Source organism: Coregonus clupeaformis, unplaced genomic scaffold (genome assembly GCF_020615455.1).
Source record: "Coregonus clupeaformis isolate EN_2021a unplaced genomic scaffold, ASM2061545v1 scaf0049, whole genome shotgun sequence".
NCBI classification, from domain to species: domain Eukaryota; kingdom Metazoa; phylum Chordata; class Actinopteri; order Salmoniformes; family Salmonidae; genus Coregonus; species Coregonus clupeaformis.
This window is the reverse complement of record NW_025533504.1, coordinates 605,001-622,051: the sequence shown is the minus strand read 5'-3', so window position 1 is coordinate 622,051 and position 17,051 is coordinate 605,001. Positions and strand designations below refer to the sequence as shown.

General features: G+C 45.8%; 1 protein-coding gene across 1 annotated transcript in view; it reads left to right on the top strand.

The window, feature by feature from the left end:
• The first annotated feature begins 15,307 nt into the window (after positions 1-15,307).
• The window catches only part of LOC121555563 (rap guanine nucleotide exchange factor 5), a 54,871-nt gene continuing 53,127 nt past the window's right edge, over positions 15,308-17,051 (top strand). The window contains exon 1 of the mRNA XM_045212765.1: positions 15,308-15,611. Within this exon, the coding sequence (XP_045068700.1) occupies positions 15,417-15,611 (195 nt within the window). The 5' untranslated portion in view covers positions 15,308-15,416. The remainder of the gene's footprint in view (positions 15,612-17,051) is intronic.

Below are 17,051 nucleotides of genomic sequence, written 5' to 3'. Positions count from 1 at the left end.
TAGTAGTTCTGAATGAGCCAAAAGCCCACGAGCCAAAAGTTCACTCTACTGTGTGCGCGTCTTGCTAGCTGTCACTCAAATGTCGAGGGGCTGGAGCTCATTGGCTGAAACTCGAATTGCTAGGGGGCTGGCTCACATGGGGGTAAATGTAGGGAAAATGGTGCCGCACAGCTTTAACAAAACGTCGCTTTCAAACTAGGGATGTCATGGCTAATTGAGGTAAGACAGTAATTCTGCTCATAGATTATGCATGTATGAGCTACAAATTGACACATCCAGCCCAAAGCGGGAGGTAAAAAAAAAGACTTACTTGTCACCAAAGGACCGGAGCATGTCTTTAACTGAAATGTATTTATTCACTGTAGAAAAGATACAGTCTCACATTCACTCCAAAACTAACCGTTGAGGAATGGCTTGACTTATCTACACTCATGCCATTGCAGGGATGAACACTTTATATAAGAATGCTAGGTATGTCATTTTAGGAACATGTATCCAAGATGGATGTTTTACATCCCAAAATGTTCACACAGGCAATCTATTTTAACTCCCCAATCTGATATTTGATTCCATCATCCTCACTGCCATTTTTAATGTATACACAGAGTGTACAAAACATTATGAACACCTGCCCTTTCCATGACACAGACTGACCAGGTGAATCCAGGAGAAAGCTATGATCCCTTGTTGATGTCACTTGTTAAATCCACTTCAATCAGTGTAGATGAAGTGGAGGAAGAAGGAAGGATTTTTAATCTTGAGACAATTGCGAGATGGATTGTGCATGTGTGCCATTCAGAGGGTGAATGGGCTAGACAAAAGATTTAAGAGCCTTTGAACAGGGTATGGTAGTAGGTTCCAGGTGCACTGGTTTGTGTCAAGAACTGCAACGCTGCTGGGTTTTTCACACTCAACAGTTTCCTGTGTGTATCAGGAATAGTCCACCACCCAAAGGACATCCAGCCAACTTGACACAACTGTGGAAAGGTATTGGAGTCAACATGGGCCAGCAACCCTGTGGAACATTTTCGACACCAAGGTAGAGTCCATGCCCCGACAAATTTAAGCTGTTCTTTGGGCAAAAATCATATTAGAAAGGTGTTCTTAATGTTTGTACACTCAGTGTAGTTTTGGTAATTGATTAAGTCAGCACATAATCTACCACATCTAAGACATACAAGTTAGACTGTGTTAATTAAGAGGGAAGTAATGATATCCTTGTGGCTCTATAGTTAGACTGTGTTAATTAAGAGGGAAGTAATGATATCCTTGTGGCTCTATAGTTAGACTGTGTTAATTAAGAGGGAAGTAATGATATCCTTGTGGCTCTATAGTTAGACTGTGTTAATTAAGAGGGTAACTGTCACGGCTCCTCCCGTTGCTCCCCTCCGGCGCTCTGATTCGCCGGTCTCCTGAGCCACCGGTCTGAGCACACCACCTCGGCAACACAGGAATGGAAACCCAAAGCACCCTAATCACCTCCAACGCACCTGCACCTCATCATCTCATCACCACCACTATATAGCCCTGGATTGTTGTGTGTAATTGTTAGCGTTGTGTTGTTAACTCATTCTTTGTTATTCTCTTTCTCAAGTAAACCTTTACCTTGTTGATTCCTGCGTCTGCGTCCTGCCTCTTCTTATCCTCAGTACTCATCGCAGTAATAATGATATCCTTGGGCTCTATAGTTAGACTGTTAATTAAGAGGATAGTAATGATATCCTTGTGGCTCTGTAGTTAGATCAGTGTTGCAGATAGAACACCTGTGTTCATCCCAAATTGCTCCCTATATAGTGCACTACATTTGACCAGGACCCATAAGACTCTGGTCAAAATGAGTGCACAATGTAGGGAATAGGGTGCCATTTGGGACATAGAGCTCTGCATTTGCATGAATATCTGGGGGATGTGGCATAGCTTCAAGACTACTCTGTCCATTACTGTTCCTCCACTGAGTCTGCTCCCAGACTACTCCTCCTCTTCCTCCACTGAGTCTGCTCCCAGACTACTCCTCCTCTTCCTCCACTGAGTCTGCTCCCAGACTACTCCTCCTCTTCCTCCACTGAGTCTGCTCCCAGACTACTCCTCCTCTTCCTCCACTGAGTCTGCTCCCAGACTACTCCTCCTCTTCCTCCACTGAGTCTGCTCCCAGACTACTCCTCCTCTTCCTCCACTGAGTCTGCTCCCAGACTACTCCTCCTCTTCCTCCACTGAGTCTGCTCCCAGACTACCTACAACAGTGTTCTAGCTGTTGTCTTGTTGAGCAAAGTGTTTCCTCAGACAAGCTATCGGGTGGGTAGTGTTTCCCAAAGCACTATATCTTGCCGAGAGACTCAGAGAGCCCTTAATAGTTTTATTCACATAAACCCACCTGTTTATGTCACAAATAATATGAATTACGTAATAACAAAATGCCTTGTCAAAACTGTGGTAAACACATATTTATTGAGTCATAGTGAGACCAGTACACTTAAGCATGCATCAGATGTTAACCTCTGCTTTAGTAATGTTGTCATTTTATGGGATTTTAGCAATGTATATGCTTATGACAACAGCCAGTTGTTACTCTCAGCAACAGCTGATGCAGCAAACCCGACACACACGATCACCTTTGGCATGAAGGGCCACAACAGCAAACCAATACCTATGGGGATACAGGAGTTATGACAGGTGTCTGCTGCTTGAACATACCTAAACACCCCCATTCCCCTTCCATTCCCCTTGGTTACTCTGGCCTGACTACGGTGACAGCAGATCTGCCCTCCCGTCTGGAGGAAAATGATGTATTGGATGCATTTTGTATTCATTGTGCAGCTGACGTTCCTCCTCAGCCCATAACCACTGAGGGACAGCCCTTCTAAACAATAGCTGATCTGCCTGGTCAAGATGGAGACTTTAAAACAAGGCTCTAGTAGTGAAGCACTAGTTTTGTTCCTCCAGTAAAAAGCATATGAATTTATTTGTCACATGCACCAATTCAGTGAAATGTTTAACTTGTAAGCCCTGCAGTATTCAATATCAAAATAGTATAACTAATAAAAAATATATGAAAAACAAACAAACAGGAGAAATAAGAAACGAGAGAGGAAGAGATGAATGTGCCGTGTAGACTTTGGTTGCGTCCCAAATGTCTCCCTGTTCCCTGTACAGTGCACTTGGAAAGTATTCAGACACCTTGACTTTTTCCACATTTTTGTTACACTACAGCCTTATTCTAAAATTGATTAAATTGTTGTTTCTCACCAATCTACACACAATAATGACAAAGCAAAAACTGGTTGTTAGACATTTTTGCAAATGTATTAAAAATAAAAAACGGAAATAAGACATTAACATAAGTATTCAGACCCTTTACTCAGTACTTTGTTGAAGCACCTTTGGCAGCGATTACAGCCTTGAGTCTTCTTGGGTATGATGCTACAAGCTTGACACACCTGTATTTGGGGAGTTTCTCCCATTCTTCTCTGCAGATCCTCTCAAGCTCTGTCAGGTTGGATGGGGAGCGTCGCTGCACAGCTATTTTCAGGTCTTTCCTGATATGTTCGATATGATTCAAGATCGGGCTCTGGCTGGGCCACTCAAGGACATTCAGAGATTTGTCCTGAAGCCACTCCTGCATTGTATGGGCTGTGTGGTTAGGGTCATTGTCCTGTTGGAAGGTGAACCTTCACCCCAGTCTGAGGTCCTGAGCGCTCTGGAGCAGGTTTCCATCAAGGATCTCTCTGTACTTTGCTCCGTTCATCTTTCCCTTGATCCTGATTCAGGAGTCTTATGGCTTGGGGGTAGAAGCTGTTGAGAAGTCTTTTGGACCTAGACTTGGCACTCCGGTACCGCTTGCCGTGCGGTAGCAGGGAGAACAGTCTATGACTAGGGTGGCTGGAGTCTTTTTTTTTAGGGCCTTCCTCTGACACCGCCTGGTATAGAGGTCCTGGATGGCAGGAAGCCTGGCCCCAGTGATGTACTGAGCCGTACGCACTACCCTCTGTAGTGCCTTGCGGTCGGAGGCCAAGCAGTTGCCATACCAGGCGGTAATGCAACCAGTCAGGATGCTCTCGATGGTGCAGCTGTAGAATTTTTTGAGGATCCGAGGACCCATGCCAAATCTTTTCAGTCTCTTGAGGGGGAATAGGCTTTGTTGTGCCCTCTTCACGACTGTCTTGGTGTGTTTGGACCATGATAGTTCGTTGGTGATGTGGACACCAAGGAACTTGAAGCTCTCAACCTGTTCCACTACAGCCCCGTCGATGAGAATGGGGGCGTGCTCAGTCCTCTTTTTTTTTCCTGTAGTCCACAATCATCTCCTTTGTCTTGGTCACGTTGAGGGAGAGGTTGTTGTCCTGGCACCACACGGCCAGATCTCTGACCTCCTCCCTATAGGCTGTCTCATCGTTGTCGGTGATCAGGCCTACCACTGTTGTGTCGTCGGCAAACTTAATGATGGTGTTGGAGTCGTGCCTGGCCATGCAGTCATGGGTGAACAGAGAGTACAGGAGGGGACTGAGCACGCACCCCTGAGGGGCCCCCGTGTTGAGGATCAGTGTGGCAGATGTGTTGTTACCTACCCTTACCACCTAGGGGCGGCCCGTCAGGAAGTCCAGGATCCAGTTGCAGAGGGAGGTGTTTAGTCCCAGGATCCTTAGCTTAGTGATGAGCTTAGAGGGCACTATGGTGTTGAATGCTGAGCTGTAGTCAATGAATAGCATTCTCACGTAGGTGTTCCTCTTGTCCAGGTGGGAAAGGGCAGTGTGGCGTGCAATAGAGATTGCATAATCTGTGGATCTGTTGGGGCGGTATGCAAATTGGAGTGGGTCTAGGGTTTCTGGGATAATGCTGTTGATGTGAGCCATGACCAGCCTTTCAAAGCACTTCATGGCTACAGACGTCAGTGCTACGGGTCGGTAGTCATTTAGGCAGGTTATCTTAGAGTCCTTGGGCACGGGGACTATGGTGGTCTGCTTGAAACATGTTGGTATTACAGACTCAGTCAGGGACATGTTGAAAATGTCAGTGAAGACACTTGCCAGTTGGTCAGCACATGCTCGGAGTACACGTCCTGGTAATCCGTCTGGCCCTGCGGCCTTGTGAATGTTGACCTGCTTAAAAGTCTTACTCACATCGGCTATGGAGAGCGTGATCACATAGTCATCCGGAACAGCTGGTGCTCTCATGCATGCTTCAGTGTTGCTTGCCTCGAGCGAGCATAGAAGTGGTTTAGCTCGTCTGGTAGGCTTGTGTCACTGGGCAGCTCGCGGCTGTGCTTCCCTTTGTAGTCTGTAATAGTTTTCAAGCCCTGCCACATCCGACGAGCGTCAGAGCCAGTGTAGTACGATTCAATCTTAGCCCTGTATTGACTCTTTGCCTGTTTGATGGTTCGTCGGAGGGCATAGCGGGATTTCTTATAAGCGTCCGGGTTAGAGTCCCGTTCCTTGAAAGCGGCAGCTCTACCCTTTAGCTCAGTGCGGATGTTTCCTGTAATCCATGGCTTCTGGTTGGGGTATGTACGTACGGTCACTGTGGGGGACGACATCATCGATGCACTTATTGATGAAGCCAGTGACTGATGTGGTGTACTCCTCAATGCTGTCTGAAGAATCCCGAACATGTTCCAGTCTGTGCTAGCAAAACAGTCCTGTAGCTTAGCATCTGCGTCATCTGACCACTTTTTTATTAACCGAAGTCACTGGTGCTTCCTGCTTTAGTTTTTTCTTATAAGCAGGAATCAGGAGGATAGAGTTATGGTCAGATTTGCCAAATGGAGGGCGAGGGAGAGCTTTGTATGCGTCTCTGTGTGTGGAGTAAAGGTGGTCTAGAGTTTTTTTCCTCTGGTTGCACATTTAACATGCTGGTAGAAATTAGGTAGAACGGATTTAAGTTTCCCTGCATTAAAGTCCCCGGCCACTAGGAGCGCTGCATCTGGATCAGCGTTTTCCTGTTGATTTATGGCCTTGTACAACTCATTCAGTGCAATCTTAATGCCAGCATTGGTTTGTGGTGGTAAATAGACAGCTATGAAAAATATAGATGAAAACTCTCTTGGTAAATAGTGTGGTCTACAGCTTATCATAAGATACTCTACCTCAGGCGAGCAAAACCTCGAGACTTCCTTAGTATTTGATTTTGTGCACCAGCTGTTGTTTACGAATATACACAGACCGCCACCCCTTGTCTTACCGAGTCAGCCGTTCTATCCTGCCGATGTAGCGTATAGCCCGCTAGCTGTATGTTATCATTGTCGCTCGTTCAGCCACGACTCGGGTGAAACATAGGATATTACAGTTTTTAATGTCCCGTTGGTAGGATAACCGTAATCTTAGGTCATCCAATTTGTTATCCAATGATTGAAGATTGGCTAATAGGATTGATGGAAGAGGCAGTTTACTCGCTCGCCGTCAGATCCTTACAAGGCACCCCGATCTACGTCCACGATATCTCCGTCTCTTCCTCACGCGAATGACAGGGATTTGGGCCTTGTCGGGTGTCTGTATGAGATCCTTCGCGGCCGCCTCGTTGAAGAAAAAATATTCGTCCAATACGAGGTGAGTAATCGCTGTCCTGATATCCAGAAGCTCTTTTTGGTTATAAGAGACGATGGCAGAAACATTATGTACAAAATAAATTACAAATAACGCGGAAAAACACACATAATAGTACAAATGGTTAGAGGGCTGTAAAACGGCAGCCATCTTCTCCGGCGCTGTTTGGGAAATGTTACTGTTTGGGAAATGTTAAATGTTACTCCGGCGCTGTTTGGGCAATTCCTTCGACCTCATGGCTTGGTTTTTGCTCTGACATGCTCTGTCAACTGTGGGACCTTATAGAGACAGATGTGTGCCTTTCCAAATCATGTCCAATCAATTCAATTTACCACAGGTGGACTCCAATCAAGTTGTAGAAACATCTCAAGGATGATCAATGGAAAAGAATGCACCTGAGCTCAATTTCGAGTCTCATAGCAAAGGGTCTGAATAATTATGTTAATAAAGTATTTCTGTTTTTATTTGTTATATATTTGCAAACATTTCTAAAAACCTGTTTTCACTTTGTCATTATGGGGTATTGTGTGTAGATTGATGAGGAATTGTTTTTTTTTAATACATTTGAGAATAAGGCTGTAACGTAACAAAATGTGGAAAAAGTCAAGGGGTCTGAATACTTTCCAAATGCACTGTATATGGCACTATGGACCCTGATCAAAAGTCAAGGGGTCTGAATACTTTCCAAATGCACTGTATATGGCTCTACGGACCCTGATCAAAAGTCAAGGGGTCTGAATACTTTCCAAATGCACTGTATATGGCTCTACGGACCCTGATCAAAAGTCAAGGGGTCTGAATACTTTCCAAATGCACTGTATATGGCACTATGGACACTGATCAAAAGTCAAGGGGTCTGAATACTTTCCAAATGCACTGTATATGGCTCTACGGACCCTGATCAAAAGTCAAGGGGTCTGAATACTTTCCAAATGCACTGTATATGGCACTACGGACCCTGATCAAAAGTCAAGGGGTCTGAATACTTTCCAAATGCACTGTATATGGCTCTACGGACCCTGATCAAAAGTCAAGGGGTCTGAATTACATTTACATTTTAGTCATTTAGCAGACGCTCTTATCCAGAGCGACTTACAGTTAGTGAATACATCTTTTTTTTATACTGGCCCCCCGTGGGAATCGAACCCACAACCCTGGCGTTGCAAACGCCATGCTCTATCAACTGAGCTACATCCCTGCCGGCCATTCCCTCCCCTACCCTGGACGACGCTGGGCCAATTGTGCGCCGCCCATGAGTCTCCCGGTCGCGGCGACAGAGCCTGGATTCGAACCAGGATCTCTAGTGGCACAGTTAGCACTGCGATGCAGTGCCTTAGACCACTGCGCCACTCAGGAGTACTTTCCAAATGCACTGTATATGGCTCTACGGACCCTGATCAAAAGTCAAGGAGTCTGAATACTTTCCAAATGCAGTGTATATGGCACTATGGACCCTGATCAATAGTCAAGGGGTCTGAATACTTTCCAAATGCACTGTATATGGCACTATGGACCCTGATCAATAGTCAAGGGGTCTGAATACTATCCAAATGCACTGTATATGGCACTATGGACCCTGATCAATAGTCAAGGGGTCTGAATACTATCCAAATGCACTGTATATGGCTCTACGGACCCTGATCAAAACTAATGTATAGGGAATTTGAGACGCAGCGTATATAAATGTAGTAGAAATGGCCAGTTATGGATTCTCAAAGAGATGGATGGGAGGACACCTGCCAATTCCTTGTGGCTGTGGAAGAACGAAAAGGAACGTGTCCTCACAGAACCTCACATGGTTGAGGATGCAGGCAGGAAACCCCTTCCAATACTGGGGACCAGAGAAGAGAAGAGGGGTATTTCTCATTTAGCTTTTGTGTGCATCAGCAGTTTTTTCCTTGTAAAGTTGAAGGGCTTTGCTAAGACCCAGTCAACCAGCACAGTACAGTTGAAGGGCTTTGCTAAGACCCAGTCAAGCAGCACATTGCTGACAGGGTGAAAACAATATATAAGAGTGATAGATAAAGCGTTCATAGTGAAAATTAATGTCCTTGTTTTAGCTTGCTCTAGCACATATCATACTGAGAATTAATATCCTTGTTTTAGCCTGCTCTAGCACATACGTGTGTGTCAGTCTATATGTAATTACACAGGGCTCCAGACAAGCTTCATTTGAGCAGTTAACGTCTGACATGAAATAGCCTCCTGTAGCTCAGTTGGTAGAGCATGGCGCTTGCAACGCCAGGGTTGTGGGTTCGATTCCTACGGTGGGCCAGTATGAAAAATGTATGCACTCACTAACTGTAAGTCGCTCTGGATAAGAGCATCTGCTAAATGACTAAAATGTAAATGAAATGTCCATGAATCTGATACTAGGGTTTCCATTCAATCTGTAATGCTTTAACGATTCCGCAATAGAAACGCTAAGGTAATTTTAGATTGAGCCGACATATGCAGCGTTTACCGTGAACGCAGCCTCTGCCAAAGCGGGAGCATTGCCTTTACATTTCAATCACGCTGTCGTGATGAGGTGGTGATGAAGGAGTCAGGCGCAGGAGGGTAAATCACAGAATAACAGGCTATAGCTGCAAAATACAGGTTTACGCAGAAATGCGTCAAGCACACTCCAGGGCACAAAACAAGGGCACTGGAAAATACAAGGTACGCGGGAAATACTCCCGTCGATACACAATACACGAGCTCCACCGAGCTTCACTAACCTCCACAATAAACAATCACCCACACAGACAAGGAAGCAGAGGGAACACTTATACCATGACTAATGAGGGATAAGGACCAGGTGTGTGTGATTGAAGACAAGACAAATGGAGTGATGATAAATGGATCGGCAGTAGCTAGTAAGCCGGTGACGCCGAACGCCGAAACCTGCCCGAACAAGGAGGGGAGGCAGCCTCGGCGGAAGTCGTGACAGCTGTAAAGGTGAACTTCCGCAATGCGGATTGAATAGAGCCGTAGATAATGAACTAATGTCCGGTAATAGGAGCAGACTGAACAGTCGACCCGGCACAGGAAGCAAGGAAATTCAAATGAAGTTCATTAAGAAATGTCACAGTCTTTTAAAAGGGAAATCTGTCCATATCTTCCTGCTACACTCTACCAAGGAACACTTGTTTTTCTGTTCCCTCTACGATCATGTCATTTGTCACTTTCTATGTAGGTCTGTCTTTACTGTCCTGTTAGGTAATGGATCTCATGTGAACAGCCCTGTGACTAATGTACACACTCATGAGGTAGCATGAGAAGAACGTGGGATAGATACTGTACCCGGCGTACCGCAGACAAAAAGCTTCTTGTGAAATGTCGGCACCCAGGAGCCCTTGACATGCACATTGTTTGTTGAATCGATGCAGCCTTGGACTGATGCCAGTGGGGATGGTGTGGCTGGTGGTCGTGGTGTTGCAGCTCAACAGCTCAACACAAGAAAGACCATGACAGCATCCCTGTTGCCTTTATAGTGCACTGCTTTTGACCAGGGCCCATTGGGCTTCTGAAGTAGTGCACTGTAGGGAATAGAGTGCCATTCGGGATGCAGCCCAAGACCACTACAGTCATCCCTTAACAGCTGTGATCTCCCTATACCCACCAACAGCTGTGATCTCCCTATACCCAACAACAGCTGTGATCTCCCCATACCCACCAACAGCTGTGATCTCCCCATACCCACCAACAGCTGTGATCTCCCCATACCCAACAACAGCTGTGATCTCCCCATACCCACCAACAGCTGTGATCTCCCCATACCCACCAACAGCTGTGATCTCCCTATACCCACCTTCAGCTGTGATCTCCCTATACCCACCAACAAATGTGATCTCCCCATACCACCAACAACTGTGATCTCCCCATACCCACCAACAGCTGGGATTTCCCCATACCCACCAACAACTGTGATCTTCCAATACCCACTAACAGCTGTGATCTCCCCATACCCACCTTCAGCTGTGATCTCCCTATACCCACCAACAGCTGTGATCTCCCCATACCCACCAACAGCTGTGATCTTCCCATACCCACCAACAGCTGTGATCTCCCCATACTCACCAACAGCTGTGATTTCCCCATACCCACCAACAACTGTGATCTCCCAATACCCACCAACAGCTGTGATCTCCCCATACCCACCAACAGCTGTGATCTCCCCATACCCACTAACAGCTGTGATCTCCCCATACCCACCTTCAGCTGTGATCTCCCTATACCCACCAACAGCTGTGATCTCCCAATACCCACCAACAGCTGTGATCTTCCCATACCCACCAACAGCTGTGATCTCCCCATACTCACCAACAGCTGTGATTTCCCCATACCCACCAACAACTGTGATCTCCCCATACCCACCAACAGCTGTGATCTCCCCATACCCACCAACAGCTGTGTTCTCCCCATACCCACCAACAGCTGTGATCTCCCCATACCAACCAACAGCTGTGATCTTCCCATACCCACCAACAGCTGTGATCTCCACATACCCACCAACAGCTGTGATCTCCCCATACCAACCAACAGCTGTGATCTCCCCATACCTACCAACAGCTGTGATCTCCCCATACCCACCAACAGCTGTGATCTCCCCATACCCACCAACAGCTGTGATCTCCCTATACCCACCAACAGCTGTGATTTCCCTATACCCACCTTCAACTGTGATCTCCCCATACCTACCAACTGCTGTGATCTCCCCATACCTACCAACAGCTGTGATCTCCCTGTACCCAACAGCTGTGATCTCCCTATACCCACCTTCAACTGTGATCTCCCCATACCTACCAACTGCTGTGATCTCCCCATACCTACCAATAGCTGTGATCTCCCCATACCCACCAACAGCTGTGATCTCTCCATACCCACCAACAGCTGTGTTCTGACCTTATCAACAGCTACATCTTTTGGACTGAGTGGATGGCAGAGAGCCAGGGGTGAGGCTAAGAAGACTCGAGGGGGAATCTCTCTGATGTGGTTAAGGTCTATGGTTTGGTTTGTTCACACTAGGAATGAGAGCGCACCTGACAGAGCCCAGGTGACTGGAACCACATCTGCCTTTGTCTTGTACTGTACAGTCAGTGGGTGGTGGTGGTGGGCTATTCAGACCAGGAATGGACTGTGCTGGTACCAGACAAGTGTTTATTTAATACACACCCAAGGTTGTGTAGGACAGCCAACAGAGGCAGAGATATCAATACACTACTGTAGCTCAATGCATGACATCTATAATGTCAAGGCTTGGTTGTTTAGATTTATGCCAGCATTGACTTGCTATGTGTTTCTGTTCATCATACAAAATGTGTTATCACATCATTTGACAGAGGGTTGAGAGGTTTTCTATGATAACAGGAAGAGGGGTCAAACGATATAGATCATAGTGTTAAATGCATAACGTACAGTAGGTAAAGCCCTGGCTTTCTTCAGGAGACTTTACCTTCGTCCCAAATCACCTGTTGCCCTATGTGCTCTGGTCAAAAGTAGTGCACTACATAGGAAATATGGTGCCATTTGGGACGGAGACGTTATCGTTTATTACTAGAGAGGAGAAGGTCACAAATGTCATTCATCGTATGATTCAAATTTTTGCTAAAAAAATACATGTTTAATTGGACAAAGTGCCTTACAGAGGAAATGCAATTCTGGAGAAATAGGATTTGCTATTTATTTTTTGTATCATTTCCTTATCATACATATTCCACATAGTAGCAGTACAAATGAAGCATAATTTGAGCCAGTTTTCTACAGCAGGAAAATAATCCTGCAGCAATTATTATGTGGATTATAATGAATGAAAATTTTTGTAGGGTTTATTAGATTTTTCGTAAGGGAAAATCAAGTCTGAAATTTCAAAGTGGAAAATACAAACTTCAGAAGCATTTTTAAACCTCAACGTTTAAGATTTCCTGGACATTTCTCCTGCAACGGGGTGATCAAATTAAGAGCCTACATCTGTACGTCATAGAGTGTGAGTAATATTGTAGTTGGCTTATATGATTATTATGTGGACACTTACGAAATGATTCATAACAGATCTAAGGATATTTGTTTAAAATCAATTGACGAATACCACCGTACCTTCTCTATTCTCAATCTGGTTTCCGAGCTGGTCATGGGTGCACCTCAGCCACGCTCAAGGACCAAAATGATATTATAACCGCAATCGATAAATGACAGTACTGTGCAGCCGTCTTCATCGACCTGGCCAAAGCTTTCGACTCCACCGCATTCTTATCGGCAGACTAAATAGCCTTGGTTTCTCAAATGACTGCCTCGCCTGGATCACCAACTACTTCACAGATAGAGTTCAATGTGTCAAATCGGAGGGCCTGTTGTCTGGACCTCTGGCAGTCTCTATGGGGGTGCCACAGGGTTCAATTCTCGGGCCGACTCTATTCTTTGTGTATATCAATGATGTCGCTCTTGCTGCTGGTGACTCTCAGATCCACCTCTACGCAGATGACACCATTTTGTATACATCTGGCCCTTCATTGGACACCTCCAAACAAGCTTCAATGCCATACAACACTCCTTCTGTAGCCTCCAACTGCTCTTAAACGCTAGTAAAACGAAATGCATACTCTTCAATTGAACGCTGCTTGCACCCGCCCGCCCGACTAGAATCACTACTCTCGGCGTGTCTGACTTAGAATATGTGGACAACTACAAATACCTAGGTGTCTGGTAAGACTGTAAACTCTCCTTCCAGACTCACATTAAGCATCACCAATCCAACGTTAAATCTAGAATTGGCTTCCTATTTCGCAACAAAGCCTCCTTCACTCATGCTGCCAAACATGCCCTCGTAAAACTGACTATCCTACCGATCCTTGACTTCGGCGATGTCATTTACAAAATAGCCTCCAACACTCTACTCAGCAAATTGGATGTAGTCTATCACAGTGCCATCCGTTTTGTCACCAAAGCCCCATATACTACCCACCACTGTGACCTGTACGCTCTCGTTGGCTGGCCCTCACTACATATTCGTCGCCAAACCCACTGGCTCCAGGTCATCTATAAATCACTGCTAGGCAAATCCCCACCTTATCTTAGCTCATTGGTCACCATAGCAACACCCACACATAGTATACGCTCCAGCAGGTATATCTCACTGGTCATCCCCAAAGCCAACACCTCCTTTGGCCGCCATTCCTTCCAGTTCTCTGCTGCCAATGACTGGAACGAACTGCAAAAATCTCTGAAGCTGGAGACACTTATCTCCCTCACTAACTTTAAGCATCAGTTGTCAGAGCAGCTTACCGATCACTGCACCTGTACACAGCCCATCTGTAATTAGCCCACCCAACTACCTCATCCTCATATTGTTATTTATTTTCCTCATTTGCACCCCAGTATCTCTATTTGCACATCATCTTCTGCACATCTATCACTCCAGTGTTAATACTAAATTGTAATTATTTTGCACTATGGCCTATTTATTGCCTTACCTCCATAACTTACTACATTTGCACACACTGTATATATATTTTCTATTGTGTTATTGACTATACATTTTGTTTTACCCCATATGTAACTCTGTGTTGTTGTTGTTTTTACCGCACTGCTTTGCTTTATCTTGGCCAGGTCGCAGTTGTAAATGAGAACTTGTTCTCAACTGGTTTACCTGGTTAAATAAAGGTGAAATAATAATAATAATAATAAAAAGAGACCTAGTCAGCCATCGTCACGTGCATCCTGTTGGGGTTCTGTAGGAGCTAGGGTGTGTAAAGGATGTTCAATGTCACTCAACCCCAACTCTTCAGTCTGGCCCACCTACTCAATAACAGGAAGTACAGAACGGAGCAAGAAGAGGACGACCACCCTGTGACAGCAGCACTGAGTATTCTTCTGGAAAGCGCTAACAACTAAAAGATCTGGTTGTGGCAGTCATTGCTGGAAAGTGATATCACCTTTTATTTTTTGGAAGAAACCAGATTCATCCACTGTATTCACCTCTGTGTGTGTTCTCTCAGGGGGTTCCCAGACCCCCCTTCCTCTCCCTGTCTGTCTATCCCGCCCCCCGTGTTCACCCAACCCAACCCGGCCCAGCCCACCTCAGCCAGCCTGGACAGGCTCTGTCCCGTTTAGAGGAGATTGTGAAACTTCCTCTGCAGGGGCTGGTCTGGAACGCTATACCAGATGTTTCCTGATCCCCACTCTCCCACCCTCCCTCCCTCTCCCCCCTCTCCCTCTCTCTCTCCCTCCCTCTCTCCCCCTCTCTCTCTCCTCCATCCCCCTCTCTCTCTCCCTCCCTCTCTCCCCCTCTCCCCCTCCCTCTCTCCCCCTCTCCCCCTCCCTCTCTCCCCCTCTCCCCCTCCCTCTCTCCCCCCTCTCCCCCCTCCCTCTCTCTCCCCCTCTTCCCCTCCCTCTCTCTCTCCTCTTCCTCTCCCTCCCTCCCTCTCTCCCCTCCCTCTCCCTCCCTCTCTCCCCTCCCTCCCTCCGTCCCTCCCTCCCTCCAGCAGTGAAAGGGAAGGGAAGGAGGGAGTAGCAGTGTCTCTCTCTCTCGCTGGATCTAAGCATATAGAACAGAGGCACCTGGAGTCCTTGCTGCTTCACAGCCCTCTCTATCTCTCTATCTCTGCATCTGCAGCCCAACTAGAGAGCCAGCCGGAGGTGTTGTTGGTGCTTCTACGGGGATCTGCTTTGGCTCAGTGAGAGGAGGCTGTGACTCACCTGCGCTCACACACACTCACACACACACACACACACACACACACACACACAGACAGACAGACACACACACACACACTTACACACACACACACACACACACACACAGACACACACACACACACACACATACATTCAAGGTTGCCCAGCCCATCCCCCTCACACACACCTTTGGAGTGCACTACACCGTGCTGGTTCTACTCTACAGTCATGTCGTGGGACTGTGGCCTGAGGTACATGTTCTCTGTGTCCCCGGCGCTGCAGCCGGGGGGTGTGTGTGACCTGCACGACAAGGAGGACCTGTCCCGTCTGGAGATGGTCCAGAGGCTGGCCAAGGACGGATGCCGCTTCCTCCAGAACCACAACAACAGCAGCAGCAAGGCCCTCCCGGAGAGGACAGCAGAGGTGAGAGACAACGTCACACTGCATTCACACAATATAAACCCTGTGACAGATCAAGAGAAATCATCGCATGCTCAAACACTATGACAGAGTTAGTCTAGAGAAATCACCACACACTCAAACACTACACTCTCAGAAAAAGGGTTCCAAAAGGGTTCTTTGCGAAGGGATAGGGTTCTACCAATAACTGTTTTGATTAGAAGAACCCTTTTTGGAATACAAGTGTTCCTTGTAAGGCAAAGGGTTCCACCTAGAACCGTTAACATCATAAGAACCATTTTTGGAAGAAAGGGTTATTTGGAAGGCAAGAAGGGTTTTACATAGAACCATATATAATATTTCCCAGAATGCTCTATTGCAGGGAGATTTTCAGATGTTTTGTTTTACTGTAATATCTGTGTTTTTGCATGTACATTTATTAATTTGGATTAATTTTATGCTACACAAAGATAAATAACATATCCTTTCTGTCGGATTTATAGCACCCTTTACTGAGATGGTTGTTCCAGTTTAGATGATTGAGGTAGCCTCAGTATTCAATCTTCCCTACCTGGCAGTCATTTTGAATACAGGTTGCAGGTGATTAACAATGTTGGATGTCCTAACACTGGCTGGATTCCAGTAGAAATTACACATCACTTTGCAAGCCAACATAATGTGATTTACAGGTCTGATGTGGCCTGTAAACCAGGAGATTCCTGACACCACTGTATCAGGGTATAACTAGGCCCTCAAAGAAAGGTCTTATGATATATGTAATGTATTGTCAAAAATAATAACACTGGTTGGTGGAACCATTTATAGAGGGTTTTAGGAAGAACCGTCCAAAGATAAAAGGGTTCTCGGTAGAACCCTTCATAAACGGTTCTAGGCAGAACCCTTCATAGAGGATTCTAGGTAGAACCATATACAGGGGGTTCTTTGAAGAACCCTACATAGAGGGTTCTACCCAGCACCAAAAAGGGTTCCCATATAGGGACAAACCGAAAACCCCTGTATGGTTCTATTTAGCACCTTTTTTCTAAGAGTGCACTGTATGACCGAATGAGGGGGATTGAAAAGTGATGTGTGTGCTGTACTGTAGCAAAACTAGTTATCAGTTTGAACAATACATAAAAGTGTCTGTTTTATGATTGTGATCCATCGTGAGATGACAAATGTACATCCTTCAACAAATAATTCAGTCAGTGCATCTATTTCATATGAATGAAAGTAAAGGTATGTGGAGACAATATGTTTTGGAGAGTGTGTATTCCTCATACAGAAGTCGTGACTATTGGCTATGCTACTAATGTCATTCAATAGTGTAGGAGATGAAGGCACAATCTTAATGAAGAAACATGCTCCCATTTTAACTCACGCTAAATTGCACAAAGCATAATTTTAACAGTACAGTACCAGCTGCCTTATCAGAGTGGGTTCATCAATAAGTCTCTAATTCAA